This window comes from Leucopleurus acutus (genome assembly GCF_964270905.1).
Source record: "Leucopleurus acutus genome assembly, chromosome: 2".
Classification (NCBI taxonomy): Eukaryota; Metazoa; Chordata; class Mammalia; order Artiodactyla; family Delphinidae; genus Leucopleurus; species Leucopleurus acutus.
This window is the reverse complement of record NC_139143.1, coordinates 156,585,905-156,603,662: the sequence shown is the minus strand read 5'-3', so window position 1 is coordinate 156,603,662 and position 17,758 is coordinate 156,585,905. Positions and strand designations below refer to the sequence as shown.

The following is a 17,758-nucleotide window of genomic DNA, read 5'->3' as shown; positions in this document are numbered from 1 at the left end:
CTACTGGGGAACTAAAACATGGAACAGTAACCACCAAGACACTGGCATCTAAATGACTCTTCTGAATGCCTGTGCTACCTCCTATTACACTTCCAGGCTGAGCAGAGGGGTCAGGAAGGTAGCAGGAACATGATACGCTGTGGAGGTCAGCCAGGGCTAAGACGGGTTGCCCACTAGAGCTAGAAACTAGTCGGAAAGGAAAAGGCGAAATGCATTCCAGCCGCAGCCTCCAAACCAATGACCAATGGGACTGTGACAGAAGCAGGCAGAGGAAGCTTGAGGTAGAAAGGCAGGGGAAGAAAGCAAGTACAGGGTAAGAAGAGAAATGTGGCACTGAAGGAGCCACTCAGGGCAGAGGGAGACTAGTGCTTAGAAGCTTGTTTGGTGAGACAATGGTGAATAAAGGAGGCCCAGAGATAAGGAACATGTTTAGCTGGTGAGAGAATAAGAGAAATGTGGATGAGAGATCTGGCAAAAAGAGAAGGGACACATTCAGGCAGATCCTCAAACATGAATTCACAGACAAACCTACATGTGGAAATATACACAGTTACACACAGACACGGACATGTTTATACACATGCACTTACGTGTGCCCAGATACACAAACACTACACATGCATTGACAAACATCAACACACACACACACAGATATGTATTTTTATATGTTCACAAATGTGTATACCCTCACACAGAAACCCACCATCCAGTACACAGACATGTCTTTACACAGACACAGACCTGACACAGATACACATAAATATACATGTGCACATGCAGGCATGCACAGATATATCTATGCGCACAGATGCACGTACGTAGCCATCCAGATCCACACACACACAAGTGTAATTAGAGATGAAACCAGATGCTGTCTAACACAAAGGTGACCAGAGAAGATGAACATTATAAGCCCAGTGGCCTCCCAGACCTTCACCTTCTCCCTGCCCTTGTTTCTCAGGAGCTCGGCAGGCTCCCAGAGAGAGAGGCTGTGTGAGGCAGGAGCAAGAGCTTCTGTGTCCCCATGGCTTCGTGAGGTGAAAGTCTAAGTCAAGACCAGGCCCTGCCCCTCACCCATCACCGGGCTGTCAATGCCCATCTGCAGGCCGGAGTTTCTGCATAGACTAGACTTGGGGTTTACTCTAATGGCCATTTTTCTCTCTGCCACCCCCACTCTTCCACTGCCAATAGCATATCCTCTGCAAGGGAAACCTGAGAAACGGTTGTGAATCTCCTCAGAAAACAAGCCTATCTTCCCACCCACAGCTACCCATCAGATTAGAACCAGAATTATAAATAGTTACAATTTTACAATGTAATTGGCAACACATATACTATAGTATTTACAGTACCATAAATGCTTCTGTTTCTCTGGTTAAGCAATCCCTGAGACGGAACAGTGTTCTGTGTTTGCCAAGGAGAGAGGGCCAATGCCCAGGACACGCAGGATAGCGGGGCGTGAGGTGGCATGTGTGGGGTTTCTGATCGGTCTGCAGGGCCCAGCTCCTCCAGGAACAGTGGGCTGTTGTGAGAACCTTGACAAGGCATGTTGGCTAGAGCTGGACTCTCCCCATGCTTAGCCCTGTGGTCCTCTGGCTTCAGCCACAGGTGCTCAGAGTCCTCTCAGGGTGGACAAATGTTTGTGTCCTTGGCCTGACCAGATGATACCTGGGAGTGCAGGATGCCCCAGCAGCGAGCTATCTGCTCTCTCAGCCAAAGCGCTCTCGCACCAGCAGCATCAGCTTCTTCTTGCCTTTGTAGATTTGTTTCAGGTTGTCGATGAACTGGGCAAACTGCAGGTGGCCATCCTGCGGCAGCAGGAAGGTCTCCCGGGCCTTGCTCAGAAACTCAATGAACTCTCCGTAGTGGCGAGGGCTGATGTGTGTCAGGCGCGAGTGTGTGGTGTTGATATAGGCATTGATGGTGGCATCCAGCAGCTGGCGCAGGGGAGCTTTGTCGGTGGACATAAGCTTTCCCGAGCTGCGGCGGCCTGGGATGCCGGCCAGGCCAGGTGCAGTGACCGTGCAGCGCCGTAGGATGTCTGAAAGCACTGTGGCACAGTGCACACTCTTCACCACCAGGGGAATCAGGGCCGCCAGCTCATTCTTGCCCAGGGAGTGGCTGAGGGCACACGCCCAGAGCACATCGTTGATGGCCGGGTGGGTGTCCTGGTTGTAGGCCAGGTTGAGATGGCTCATGGCCAGTGAGGCCAGCTTGAAGGCACGTAGCGGGTAGCCACGGAGCTCCATGTAGCGGGCGATGGTGAACAGCTGTGAGTGAGTCATGCCGCCAGCAGCAGCATCAATGGCAATCTGGTAGGCTGCTTCAAAGGCGATGTGGTCCTTCTCACAGAGTGTAAGGGCCGACAGGGCGCAGCTCTGTGGATCCTTCATAGCACACTGCAGGGCCAGCGTGCGAGCACAGCTAGCCAGCTCCTCCCGCTGTGGATAGTCAAGACTGAGGCGCAGGATAGTGGTGTGGGATACGGCTGTGGCAGCCACAATGCTGGTCGCCTCGGTGGGGGTGAAGAGTGTGTACCAGCTCTGCAGGATGCTCACCAGGGCCTGCACACCTGTCAGGGAGAGCCTGAGCTCAGCCGTGGCCATCCGGGACCTGATCCAGGTCTGCCCAGACTACCGTTTGGGGTCAGAACTTGGCCTGCAGAGACGAGTTCTCCCTCCTTCTCAGCAGCCGCGAGATGATCTGAGGCAACCAGGGCAAGGGGAACAACCCAGACGCCCAGACCCTGTTTGGGGTCTCTTCCCATCCCTTCCTTCCCCAGGTGAGAGTGTTGAAGGTTTCTGCAGGTGCTCTAAGCCCCTCACAAGGATGGAGCAACAGAGCCTGTGGTTTGCCTGCCCCAAGGCAGGAGTCGCAGATCTGCCTGGGGGTTCTAGCTGAAGTGGGGCCTCTCAGGGTAGAGTCTTGTGCTGGGGCTTTGGGCTCTAGATGGGGTCCCGAGCCTCCAAGTTGTTTGGGGTTTCTCAGAATCATGGACAGGGACTGGGACCAAACCACTGGGCCAACTACCTCCCAAGGCTACACTTGAGTACTTGTGGCTGAAAATTCACTCTCTCAGAATGTCTCTGATCAGAGGGTCAAAGTGCTGCTGACAGCAGGGTATGGTCCAAGCAGTGAGGGCAGAGTTTGGTCAGGCTGAACAGAGGCCATCTTCTCCTACCAGCAGCCTCATCCTTTCCTAGCCATCAGTAATAGGAATATGAGAGCTCTAAATTCGTTGTCCTGTCCCAAGAGTAGGGCCTAGGAATCCTTTCCCCTGGGGGTACAGGGAGCTGGGAGACTCACCCACTTCTGTAGCACATGTCACCAACCACCGCACCATCTCCCGGCGCCTCCAGTTAAGGGTTGATAAGGTCATCCTCATCACCTGGGCAAAAAAGCAGCCTTCCCAGTTGGCTAAGCATAATGGCTATAACCTCCCCCTCCCCACTCCCCCTTGCCATTCATTTATGCAACAAGTATTTATTGGTGCCTTAAACAGCCATCTCTCCCCTGATAACTACAGATGGGTTTGTTTAATTTCTGCCCCACCCCTGCTACCAGATAGAACACTCCTCTGATGACCTGTAATGAATAAAGCCCTTATTACCACACTTTGCTTGACTTGGAGGAATGGGGGTGGGGTACGGAGAAGATGGGGACCCTGTGGAGCCTAAGGCTACACTGCTTAACTGGCCGTAACTTCAAAACAGAGGCCAATGTTGAGTCCTTACCTTGTGTCTAGCCTAGAAGCTGTGTCCTGGGGACAGAGAAAGAACCAGTCCTGGCCCATGCCCACTCCAGTCCCCGTGGGATCTTATCTTCTACCAGTTGTCACTAGGCCAGAAGTCTAAAGTGGGGATGGCCCGCTCGTCCTCCATACCTGTAACCCCAGCTCCAGGGCCACGTTGAGCAGGGTGCTGTCTGTACTACTGTCCGTGGGTGTTGCAATCTTGAATGCATCTTGGGCCAGTTTGAAGATGAGGGAGGAAGAATGGATGTGCTTCTGTATTGCTTCCAGGATTGTGCGGAGCCTCAGAGTGTCTCCTACAGGTGCCGAGAGAAGGGGCAGGGACAAGGTCTTCTTTAAAGCTTCCCTGAACAGGGAAGAACAGGGAACAACAGGTACTGGTTGAACTGATGGCTATCAATGCACTGAGTGCTTCTGAAGGCCACCATCTCTTCTGGGTGGTCAAGCTCTGTCTCCACTGAACCCACTGGAGGCTCCTTCCTTCCCCAGGCACCCACATGAATTCACCTCTCTCCACCTTTTCATCTGCCTCTACCCCTCACCCTCTTTTCCCTCAGGATCTTTAGGTCCCAGAAGTCATTTTCTAGAACATCTGAATTTTGAGAGCTACTTATACAGGAGAAGGAAGCCACATTATTGCCAAAAAAGTATGCCAGTCCCACAGTTTGTTCCTCAGTACAGCTCCCTGGAGCAAAAAGGAGCTGGGCCACCACTTCCTACCCAGTAGGCAAGTATGAGTGCACAGAGTTAAGGAATACATTGCAGGAATGCCATGTGTACCATATGATGTGAAGGTCACTGTATAATGGCAGTAGGGTATATGAAAGATTGGTGTATCTTCTGAGGGGGTAAAATGTGAAGTAAAGATAGAACAAAAAGTAGGTCTTATGTTTTACCAAGAGGTGCAGTGGTAAGAGTATACAGACTTTGGAGTAAAATACATTGGGAAGTGAACCTAGTTCAGCCATTTACCAGATCAGTTACTTCATGGAAGTAATGGAAAAAATAACCTTTTAAGGTTGTTGGGGGAATGATAAAAAATTTGTGTATAGTTAATATTCTATGATTTTACTTTTTCTTTTTTTTTTGCGGTACGCGGGCCTCTCACTGTTGTGGCCTCTCCCGTTGCAGAGCACAGGCTCTGGACGCGCAGGCTCAGCGGCCATGGTTCACGGGCCCAGCCGCTCCGCGGCATGTGGGATCTTCCCGGACCGGGGCATGAACCCACGTCCCCTGCACCGGCAGGTGGACTCTCAACCACTGCGCCACCAGGGAAGCCCTATGATTCTACTTTTATATAAAAGAGATAAGTAGCAGTCTGTTTGTGTACAGCATGTGTGTGCACACATATATGAACAGGAAATACCTGGGAATATTTATTATAAAACCGTCTTAGTAGTAGTAGTTATCTTTGGGTGTCAGGATTGAGAGATTACCTTTTTTTCTTCTATCATCTTTAAAAACAATTAAAACATTTAATAGACTTTGTTTTTTTTTTGGTCGCACCGCGCGGCTCGTGGGATCTTAGTTCCCTGACCAGGGACTGAACCCAGGCCCTTGTCAGTGAGAGCACGGAGGCCTAACCACTGGACCACCAGGGAATTCCCCACAAGTTTGGTCTCTATATTTGTGAGTCTGTTTCTTTTCTGTTATATTCACTAGTTTGTTGTATTTTTTTAGATTTCACATAAAAGTGCTATCATACAATATTTGTCTTTCTCTGTCTGACTTAATTTACTTAGTAGAACTCCCTCCAAGTCATCCATGTTGTTGCAAATGGCAAAATTTTGTTCTTTTTTATGGCTGAGCAGTATTCCATTGTATATCTATCTATACCATCTCTTCCTTTTTTTTTTTAACATCTTTATTGGAGTATAATTGCTTTACATTGTTGTGTTAGTTTCAGCTGTATAACAAAGTGAATCAGCTATACATATACATATATCCCCATATCCCCTCCCTCTTGGGTCTCCCTCCCACCCTCCCTATCCCACCCCTCTAGGTGGTGTACCATCTCTTTATCCATTAATCTGTTGATGGACACTTAGGTTGCTTCCATTTCTTGGCTATTGTAAATGACGCTGCTATGAACACTGGGGTACATGTATCTTTTTGAATTAGTGTTTTAATATTTTTTGGATATATACCCAGGAGTGGAATTGCTGGGTCATGTCGTATTTCTATTTTTAGTTTTCTGAGAACTCTCCATATCATATTCCACAGTGGCTGCACCAATTTACATTTCCACCAACAGTGTGTGAGGGTTCCCTTTTTTCCACATCCTCGCCAACCTTTGTTATTTGTGTTCTTTTTGAGGACAGCCATTCTGACAGCTGTGAGGTGATTATCTCATTGTGGTTTTAATTTGCATTTCTCTGATGATTAATGATATTGAGCATCTTTTTAGTGCCTGTTGAGCATTCCAAATAGACATTTTGAAAAATGTCTGTTCAGGTCTTCTGCCCGTCTTTTAATCAGGTTGTTTTGTTTTTTTGATGTTAGGTTATACGAGCTGTTTATATATTTTGGATTTAACCCCTTCTTGGTCATATTATTTGCAAATATTTTCTCCCATTCAGTAGGTAGTCTTTTCATTTTGTTGATGGTTTCTTTTGCTGTGCAAAAAGCGTTGTTTAATTAGGTCCCATTTGTTTATTTTTGCTTTTATTTCCTTTGCTTTAGGATACAGATCCAAAAAAACATTGCTACGATTTATGTCAGAGTGTTTTCTTCAAGGAGTTTTATGGTTTCTGGTCTTACATTTAGGTCTTTGATTCATTTTGAGTTTATTTTTGTATATAGGGTTAGAGAATGTTCTAATTTCATTCTTTTACATGTAGCTCTCCAGTTTTCCCAGCACCATTTATTGAAGGGTAGCTCATTTCTTTTTATTGGTAAATGCTATCCCATCGTATGGATCTACCTCAGTTTGTTTATCCATTCACCTACTGCAGGGCATCTTGGTTGCTTCCAGTTCTTGGCAATTACAAATAAAGGTGCTATAAACATTTGTGTGCTGGTTTTTGTGTGGACATAAGTTTCCAACTTATTTGGGTAAATACTTCGGAACATGACTGCTGAATCATATAGTTAGACTATGTGCAGCTTTGTAAAAAAACTGCCAAACTGTCTTCCAAAGTGGCTGGACCTTTTGCATTCACACCAGGAATGAATGAGTCCCTGCTGCGCCACATCCTCACTAGTGTTTGGTGTTGTCAGTGTTTTGGATTTTAGCCATTCTAATAGGTATGTAGTGGTTTCTAGCTTTTGTTTTAATTTGCATTCCCCAAATGACATATCATGCTGAATATCTTTTTATATGCTTGTTTGCCATCTATATATCTTGTTTGGTAAGGCATCAGTTCAGGTCTTCAGTGCATTTTAAAATTCAGTTGTTTGTTTTCCTTATTGTTGAGTTTTAAGAGTTATTTGTGTATTTGGGATACAAGTCCTTTATCAGATATTGCTTTGCAGATATTTTCTCCCAGTCCGTGGCTTGTCTTTTCAGTGTTTTTCACGTAAGTTTTAAACTTTAATGACGTCCTACTTATCAGTGTTTTCTTTCATGGATTGTAATTTTGGTGTTGTATCTAAAAAGTTATTGCTGGGAATTCCCTGGCGGTCCAGTGGTTAGGACTCCACGCTTCCAATGCGGGGGGCCCAGGTTCGATCCCTGGTCCTGGAACTAAGATCCCACAAGCTGCACGGCGTGGCCAAAAAAAAAAGTTATTGCCAAACCCAAGGTCACCTAGATTTTCTCCTGTGTTATCTTCTAGAAGTTTTATAATTTTGTGTTTTACCTTTATGTCTGATACATTTTGAATTAATTTTTGTGAAAGGTGTAAGGTCAGTGTCTATATTCATTTTTTTAAATGTGGATGTACAGTTCTTCCAGTACCATTTGTTGAAAAGACTGTCCTTTTCTCCTCTGTCAAAGATCAGTTGACTATATTTGTGTGGGTCTATTTCTGAGCTCTATATTCTGTTCCATTGAACTATTTGTCTATTCTTTTGCCAATACCACACTATTTGATTACTGTAGCTTTATACTGTCTTGAAGTCAGATGGTGTTAGTTCTCCAACTTTGTTCTTCAATATTGTATTGGCTATTCTAGGTCTTTTGCTTTCCCATATAAAGAGAGTTTATCGATATCCACAAAATAAAATGCTAGGATTTTGGTTGAGACTGTACTACTGAATTTATAGATCAAGTTAGGAAGCACTGACATAATAACAGTATTGAGTCTTCCTATTAATGGACATGGAATATCTATTCATTTAGATCTTCTTTGGTTTCTTTCCTCAAAGTTTTATCGTTTTCCTCATATAGATCTTGTACATATTCTGTTAGATTTTTCTTAGTACTTTTTTGAGGGGTCCTAATGTAAATGGTATTGTGGTTTTTAACTTAAAATTCCAACTGTTCATTGCTGGTATAGAGGAAAGCAATTGACTTTTGTATATTACCCTTGTATCGTGCAACCTTACCATAATCAGTCATAGTTTCAGTTTGTTCTTGATTCTTTGGGATTTAACATAGACAATCAAGTCATCTGCAAACAAAGACAGTTTTATTTCTTCCTTTCCAACCTATATACCTTTTCTTTCCTTTCTTGTCTCATTTCATTAGCTAGGACTTCCCGTATAATGTTGAATGGGAGTGGTGAGAGGTGATATTCTTGTCCTATTTCTGATCTTCAGGGGAAGGCATCTATGTTCTCTCCATTAAGTATGATGGTAGCTGGAGGTTCTTTCTAGATGTTCTTTATAAAGTTGAATAAGTTCTCTTCTATTCCTAATTTGCTGAGAGGTTTTGTTTTGTTTTTTTTTAAATTATGAATAGGTGTTGGCCTTTGTTAATGTTTTTTTCCTGTGTCTATTAGTATAATCATATGATCTTTCTTCTTTAGCCTGTGGATGTAATGGATTACATTAATTGATTTTCAAGTGCTGAATCAGCCTTGCATTCCTGGAATAAATCCCACTTGGTCATGGTGTATAATTCTTTTCACACTTTGTTGGATTCAGTTTGCTAATATTTTGTTGAGGATTTTTTGCATTTATGTCCATGAGTGATATTGGTATGTAGTTCTCCTTTTTTGTACTGTCTTTATCTGGTTTTGGTATTAGGTAATGCTGGCCTCGTAGGATGAGTTAGGAAGTGTTCTCTCTGCTTCTATTTTCTGGAAGAGACTGCAGAGAGTTGGTATCATTTTTTTCAAGTATTTGATAGAACTCACCAGTGAAATCATCTGGGCCACGTGCTTTCTGTTTGGAAGATTACTGATTCAATTTCTTTAACAGATGTAGACCTAGATTTATTTATTTATTATTTATTTCTCCATGTGTGAGTTTTGGTAGATTGTGTTTTTCAAGGAATTGGTCCGTTTTATCATCTAAGATATCAAATTTTAGAGAATACTGTTTTTCATAATATTCCTTCATTATCCTTTTAACATCCATGGATCAATAATGATGGCCCCTCTTTTCATTTAAGATATTAGTAATTTATGGCATCTTTTTTTATTTGTTTGTTTTTGTTTTTTGGCTAGCCTGGCTAGAGGTTTATCAGTTTTATTGATCTTTAGAAAGAACTAGCTTTCGCTTTCTTTAATTTTCTCATGTTTTCCTATTTTCAGTTTCATTGACTTCTGCTCTAATTTTTTTATTATCTTTTTTTTTTTTTCTGCCAGCGTTGCTCTTCTTTTTCTAGTTTTCTAAGGTGGAAGCTTATTTTATTTTATTCCCCCTCACCTTTATTGAGACATAATTGACATATAATATTGTTTTAGTTTAAGGTGTATAATGTGACTTGATATATTTATTGCAAATGATTACCACAATAAGGTTAGTTAACATATTCATCACCTTACAGTTACCTTTTTCTTTTTTTTCATTGAGGCAAGAACATTTAAGATCTACTCTTTTAGCAAATTTCAAGTATACAATACAGTTAGCTATAGTCACCATGTTAACTATAGTTACCATATTAGATCCCCGGAACTTATTCATGTTACTGGATGTTTGTATCCTTTGACCAACATCACCCCATTTCTCCCACCCCCTACCCCCTGTCAACCACCAATCTACTCTCTGTTTCTATAGTTCAGCTTTTTTTAGATTCTCACATATGTGAGATCATACATTTGTCTTTCTCTGACTTATTTCACTTAGCATAATGCCCTCAAAGTTGCAAATGACTGGATTTCCTTTTTATGTTTGAATAATATTCCATTGTGTGTGTATGTACATGTCTGTATACATACTACATTTTCTTTATCCATTCATCTGTCAACAGACACTTACATTGTTTCCAAATCTTGGCTATTGTGAATAATGCTGCAATGCAATTAACATGGGAGTGCAGATATCTCTTTGAGATAGTGATTTCATTTCCTTTGGATATATGCCCAGATGTGGGATTGCTGGACCATACATGGTATTTCTATTTTTTAATTTTTTGAGAAACCTCTATACTGTTTTCCAGAGTGGCTATACCAATTTACATTCCCACCAACAGTGCACTCCACATCTCTTATCTTTTTGATAATAGCCATTCTAACAGGTGTGAGGTAATAGATTATTGGTTGCAAATATTCCTTTTCTAACATTTGCATTTAACGCTATAAAATTTCCCTCCAAGCACTGCTTTCACTGCATCCTACATTTCTGATTAGTTGCATTTTAACTTTCATTTAGTTCAAAATATTTAAAAATTTCTCAAGACGTCATCTTGATCCATGTGTTACTTAGAAGTGTGTTGTTTAAACTCCATATTTTGGGGGAGTTTTTTCAGTTATCCTTCTGTTCTTAATTTCTAGTTTAATTCCACTGTGACCTGAGAGTATACTTTGTATGATTTCTATTCTTCTAAATTTATTGAGGTGTGTTTTATGGTCCAGAATGTGGTCTATCTTGGTGAACATTCCATGTGAGCTTGAAAAGAATGTGCATTCTATTGTTGTTTGAGGAAGTATTTTACCAACGTTAATTAGATCCAGTTAATTGATGGTGCTGTTCAGTTCAAGTATACCTTACTTTTCTGCCTGCCTGATCTACCAATTACTGATAGAGGTATTGTGAATTCTCAGTGGATTTGTCCATTTCTCCTTGCAGTTCTATCAGTTTTTTTTTTTCGGTACGCGGGCGTCTCACTGCCGCGGCCTCTCCCGTCGCGGAGCACAGGCTCTGGATGTGCAGGCTCAGCGGCCATGGCTCACAGGCCCAGCCGCTCCGCGGCATGTGGGATCTTCCCGGACCGGGGCACAAATCCGTGTCCCCCGCATCGGCAGGCGGACTCCCAACCACTGCGCCACCAGGGAAGCCCTCTATCAGTTTTTTGCCTCACATATTTTGATGCTTTGTTGTTAGATGCATATACATTAAGGATTATTATGATTTCTTGGAGAACTGACCCCTTTATCACTATGAAATGCCCCTCTTTTTAAAAATTAATTAATCAATTAAGTTTTGGCTGCGTTGGGTCTTCGTTGCTGTGCATGGGCTTTCTCTAGTTGCAGCGAGTGGGGGTAACTCTTCGTTGCGGTGCGCGGGCTTCTCATTGCGGTGGCTTCTCTTGTTGTGGAGCATGGACTCTAGGCACGCGGGCTTCAGTAGTTGTGGCTCGCGGGCTCTAGAGTTCAGGCTCAGTAGTTGTGGCAAACAGGCTTAGCTGCTCCGCGGCATGTGGGATCTTCCCGGACCAGGGCTCGAACCCGTGTCCCCTGCATTGGCAGGTGGATTCTTAACCATTGCGCCACCAGGGAAACCCTGTAGTGCCCCCTCTTTATCCCTAATAGTTTCCCATGTACTGAAGTCTGCTTTTTTTTGATTAACATAGGCATTCCAGCTTTCTCTTGATTTGTGTTAACATCGTATACCTTTCTCCATACTTTACTTAGTTGTTGAAGGGAGCTGACTGTGGTTAAGAAATAGTTTTTAAGATGAAAATAACAAACTGCCTCAACGAGTATGCATGCTTTCCTGAGAGAATATCTTTTCCAGACTCTTCCTGCTTTCAGTGCAGTTGGTTTGATAGTGAGTCTCCAAGGTATGGAAAGTGGGGGCCAGAGTGCTGACAACACCTCATATTATGTGGTTTATTTGTTTAAGCCCTGGCCTCTGTTTTTAGTTCAAAATATATGGAAAGGTAAAGCATACAAACTCAGTCACAGAAGAGTTAAATATCTGCCTAAAGGTACAGGATATAAATGAAGCCCAGTGCTGTTCAGTGTTTGTACTTAGGGTGTATTTGCTTGTTTTAACACTGCCTATCTATTAACTGTGGTTAAAAAAAAAAAAATATATATATATATATATATATAAAATAAAACTTGCTATTTTAATTATTTTAAAGTATACAACTGAGTGGTGTTAATCATATTCACCATTGTGAAATATCATTCATTGTATAAATACCAGCACCATCTATTTCCAAAATATTTTTATCATCTTAAACAGAAACTCTGTACTCATTAAGCAGTAACTCACCATTGTTTCTCCCTTTAGCCCCTGGTAACTTCTACTCTCTATCTTTATTAATTTGTCTATCCTAGACCTATATGTGGAATCATACAATAACTGTTTTGTGTCTGAATTATTTCACTTAGCATAATGTCTTCAAGGTTACCCCATGTTGTAGCATGTTATCAGAACATTTCTTTTTAATGACTTAATAATAATATTCCATTGTATGTATATGCCATATTTTGTTTATCCATTCATATGCTGATGGACACTTGGGTTGTTTCCAGCTTTTGGCTATTGTGAATAATGCTGCAATGAACACTGGCATATAAAGTACCTGTTTTGAGTCCTTGTTTTCAATTCTTTTGGGCATATACCTAGGAGTGGAATTATTGGATATGTTAATTCTATTTAAAAATTTCAGGAATCATCACACTATTTTCCACAGCAGCTGAATCACTTTACATTCCCACCAGCAATGTAAAAGGATTTCAGTTTCTCCACATCCTCACCATAGGACTCCATGCTTCACTGCAGGGGGACCTGGGTTCAGTCCTTCGGGAACTAAGATCCCACAGGCCTCACTGCGTGGCCAAAAAAACGCCGTTCTAGTGGGTGTGAACTGGTATCTCATTGTGGTCTTGATTTGCATTTCCCTAATGACTAATGATGTTGAGGTTTTTTTTCATGTGCTTATAAGCCATTTGTGTATCTTCTCTGGAGAACTGTCTCTTCAAGTCTTTTGCCCACTTTAAAATTCAGTTGTTTATCGTTTTGTTGTTGAATTGTAGTTCTTTACATATTCTGTATGTTAAGCCCTTATCGGATATACAATTTATAAATATTTTCTTCCATCCTTTAAGTTGTCTTTTCACTTTCTTGATAATGTCCTTTGATGAACAAAAGTTTTTTTTTTTTTAAAGTGTTTTCAGCCATTCTCTAATGTGGTTTAATTAATTAACTAATTAATTTTTGCTGTGTTGGGTCTTCGTTTCTGTGCGAGGGCTTTCTCCAGCTGTGGCAAGCGGGGGCCACTCTTCATCGTGGTGCGCGGGCCTCTCACTATCCTGGCCTCTCTTGTTGCGGAGCACAGGCTCCAGACGCGCAGGATCAGTAGTTGTGGCTCACGGGCCTAGCTGCTCTGCGGCATGTGGGATCCTCCCAGACCAGGGCTCGAACCCGTGTCCCCTGCATTAGCAGGCAGATTCTCAACCACTGCACCACCAGGGAAGCCCCCTGAACAAAAGTTTTTAACTTTGATGAGGTCCAATTTATTCTTTTCTTTTGCTGCTCATGCTTTTGGTATCATAATCTAAGACTCTATTGTCATATCCAAGGTCATGAAGATTTACTCCTATTTTCTCTTATGAAATTTATGACTTTAGCTCTTATATTTAGGTCATCGATCCCTTCCCTTTACTTTCACTCTGTGTCTTTATATTTAAACTGGGTTTCTTGTAGACAACATATACTTGGGTCTTTTTTTTTCTTTTTTTCTTTTTAAATCCACTGTCAGTCTGTCTGTTTTTTTTTTTCCCGCCTGGCCGAACCATGTGGCTTGCAGGATCTTAGTTCCCCAACCAGGGATCAAACCTGGGCCCCCTGCAGTGGAAGCATGGAGTCCTAACCACCAGACCACCAGGGGATTAACTTTTTCTTTTCCAGTCTTTTTTTTTTTTTAATCTCAAAATTTCCTTTATTTTTTTCCCCATAAACAAGAAGGCAAAAAACTCTACTGTAAATTCTTGGGGGAGGAAGCAATCATTCTCTTTTGGGATACAAAATTTATTAAAATTATGCTGACATGGAAAATCAAGTAATTGCTAGCAAGTGGCATTGGTGATAAATGCTTCATAAGCATTCCTACAGATAGCCATGTAAATGCAGTAGGTCAACCATCGTTTCTATTATAGACTAGTGTTTGTTGATTAGTCACTAGGTATATGTCATTAAAATATGCTGAGAGGGATTATTACCACAAAGAAACTTACAATAAATCAAGAAAATTGAAATAATTTTTACTATGTAAGTTCTCCAATCTGTCTTTTAATTGGTATATTTATACCATTTAAAAGACATTTAAAATGATTACTGATATATTTGGATTAATATCTACCATATTTGTAACTGTTTTTTATTCACTGCATTTTTCTTTTTTTAAAAAAAAAAAAACTTTCCTCTTTTCTGCCTTCTCTGTTTTAAACTGAGCATTTTACATAATTCAATTTTCTCTTCTCACGATTCTATTTCTTCAAAAAATTACTTTAGTGTTTGCCCTAGAGTGGCAGTATACATTTACAACTAATCTAAGTCCATTTTCAAATAACTATACCACTTCATAAGGTACCTTATAATAGTATTCCCAATTCTTCCCTCTGTCTATAACATCATTGCTTTCATTTATCTTTAAACTATAGTAACCCAATACATTGCTATTATTATTTTGAACAAGCAGTTATCTATTAGTTCAATTAAGAATTTTTTTAAAAACCCAAAGGATTATTGTACCTTTATTTATTCCTTCTCTAACACTCTTCCTTTCTTCACAAAGATTTGAGTTTCAGCTCTATCATTTTTCTTCCCTATGAAGGATTTCTTGCAATTTATTGTCTACAGCCTTTGTCTGAGACAGTCTTTATTTCTCCTTTACTTTTGAAGGCTAATTTGTCTGGATACTGCATTCTAGGTTGGTGGTTTTTTCTTGCAACATTTTAAATATTTCACTTCACTCCCTCTTGCTTGCATGGTTTATAAAGTGAAGTTGATGTAATTCTTATCCTTGTTTCTCTATAGGTAAGGTTGTCTTGTTCTCTGTCTTCTTTCAAGATTTTCTCCTGGTTTTTGATTTTCTGCAGTTTGAATAGGACATGGCTAGGAGAAAACTTTTTGGTATTCATCCTACTTGGTGTTCTCTGATCTTCCTGGATCTGTGTTCTGGTTTCTGTCACTAATTTTGGAAAATTCTCAGCTATTATTACTTCAAATATTTCCTTTGCCCTTTTCTTTCTTCTCCTTTGGGTATCGCAGAATATACTGCATATGTTATTGGGTTGGTCAAAAAGTTCATTCAGGTTTTTCCATAACATCTTATTTGGCCAACCCAAAATATCTCTTTTGTAATTGTCTTACAGTTCTCAGATATTCTGTTCTGGGTTCCCCCACCCCCATTCTTTTTTAATTTTTGCATTTCAATTTGAGATGTTTCTTTTTACATTTATAATTTAAAATTTTGGAAATATTCACATGGTTCAATGTTGAAAAGATACAAAAGGTAAATAATGAAAAATTCTTTCTCCCCCTTACCTCTGACCCACATTCATCCAATTCTAACTCGGTACACAACCAATAGTTTTTGTTTTACCTTCCAGGATATTCTATGCATAACAAGGAAATACTTTGTTTCCTCTCCTTTAAAAAAAATCCACAAATGGTAGCATAGTATATACAGATTTACATGTCATTTTCCCCCTACATATCAGTATATCTTAGAGATTATTCCACATCAGTACATAAAGAGATTCTTGTTCTTTTAAATGGCTGCATAGTATCCCATTTATGTACGTATAGGTCCACAGCTGCTTATTCAAAACCTCTGGGTGTGGAATGCATTTAGAATTCATTATTTTTAAAGTTATATACAGATAATTTGTGCATATATTATATATAATACAGGAGGTCTGAGGCAGCATCCCATAATTAAACACATTACTATTTGTGCAGTGAAAGTATGAATATTCACACTAGGTAGGATAAATGGCAAAATTAGTATTGTAGTTTTTTGATACAGTAACAAACTGATGAATGAAATAGTGTGATACAGACCATAAATACTTGGTACTCTTTTATTTCTAAGGAAAACATTCAATAAAACCTCAAACCAAGCCAAGTATCTGTACATATGCATACAGTAAATACTTCTTCCATCTGGTTTCTTGAGGATCTTGGACAAAAGGCTTCATCTGCACTGCTATTATTGTCACCAAAGATTAGAGTTGGATATTTAATGATGGGCCAGGATAGAGATTAATGATGAAGCAGCTACAATAGATGGCCTTAAAAAAGGTGTACTTCTAGGATAATGTGTCTCATTAACATAGATTTCTATATAAGCAGTCTCTTCCAATTAAGTAAGCAGCAATAATCCCTTTTTCACTGATAAATGCATGTTATTCAAGGCCGATTAACTGCTCATACATTTCCCCCATACTGTCTATGGAGATTATTTTTCATCTGTGTTACATATCATCATTGTCATCATTACTAGCCTCATGCTTATTTGGGTTAACACTATTTTAGCAATTTTTCTATCTTGCAATGAATGTACAACAGGTATATAACATAATATTCAGTATTTTTTTGATGTCAGCTTGTTCTAACTCAGTGCTTCTACAACCTTAGTTGGCATAAAAGTCATCTGAAGAATTTTTTAAAGCATAAGATTCTTGGGCTATACCCACAGAGATTTTGATTCAGTAGGTCTAGAGTTAGTTGGGTCTGGGAATTTGCATTTCTAACAAGCTTCCAAGTCATGTTTGTTTTTGTTTTTGGCTGCATTGGGTCTTTGTTGCTGCACACGGGCTTTCTCTAGTTGCAGCGACCGGGGGCTACTCTTTGTTGCTGTGCGCAGGCTTCTCATTGCAGTGGCTTCTCTTGTTGCGGAGCGTGGGTTCTAGGCGCATGGGTTTCAGTAGTTGCAGCACGCGGGCTCAGGAGTTGTGGCATGTGGGCGCTAGAACGCACGGGCTTCAGTAGTTGCAGCGCATGGGCTTAGTTGCTCTGAGGCATGTGGTTATCTCCCTGGACCAGGGATTGAACCCGTGTCCCCTGCACCGGCAGGTGGATTCCTAACCATTGTGCCACAAGGGAAGCCCCTCCAAGTCATGTTTTATTTATTTATTTATTTATTTATTTATTTAGGCTGTGTTTGGTCTTCGTTGCTGTGCACAGGCTTTCTCTAGTTGTGGTGAATGGGGGCTACTCTTCGTTGCGGTGCACGGGCTTCTCATTGTAGGGGCTTCTCTTGTTGCAGAGCACAGACTCTAGGTGCATGGGCTTCAGTAGCTGTGGCACACGGGCTCAGCAGTTGTGGCTCGCGGGCTCTAGAGCGCAGGCTCAGTACTTCTGGCACACGGGCTTCATTGCTCCGCGGCATGTGGGATCTTCCCGGACCACGGCTCGAACCCGTGTCCCCTGCATTGGTAGGCGGATTCTTAACCACTGCGCCACCAGGGAAGTCCCGCAAGTCATGTTTATGCTGCTTGTCCGCTGACCACACTTTGAGTAGCAAGGTTCGTGACTTTAGACTTTTAGCCTATTAACTTTTAGTGTTAAGTAATGACACTATATATCTTCTCATTAGTGACACAAAACCCTTCAATATCTTCATATACAACTTCACTTTAAAAGCCAAAGTCTCTGCAAAATATTTATCAAGTATCAGCAACTGTGTAAATGGCATAATTAAGGTATACCTGAACAAGCTTCTACAATAACTCTCTTAGAAAGACTTGGGAGTTACCTGCTGCAAGTATCTAGTATGAA

At 41.2% G+C, this 17,758-nt stretch overlaps 1 protein-coding gene across 1 annotated transcript in view; it reads right to left on the bottom strand.

Moving 5' to 3' along the window:
* Nucleotides 1-1,709: 1,709 nt before the first annotated feature.
* Nucleotides 1,710-17,758, bottom strand: part of ZSWIM5 (zinc finger SWIM-type containing 5) — a gene marked incomplete at its 3' end in the record, with an annotated part of 257,151 nt that continues 241,102 nt past the window's right edge. Inside the window, exons 12-14 of the mRNA XM_082833899.1 lie at nt 3,884-4,047; nt 3,307-3,388; nt 1,710-2,572 (exon numbers count right to left, since the gene is read on the bottom strand). Of these exons, the coding sequence (XP_082690025.1) occupies nt 1,710-2,572; nt 3,307-3,388; nt 3,884-4,047 (1,109 nt within the window). The remainder of the gene's footprint in view (nt 2,573-3,306; nt 3,389-3,883; nt 4,048-17,758) is intronic.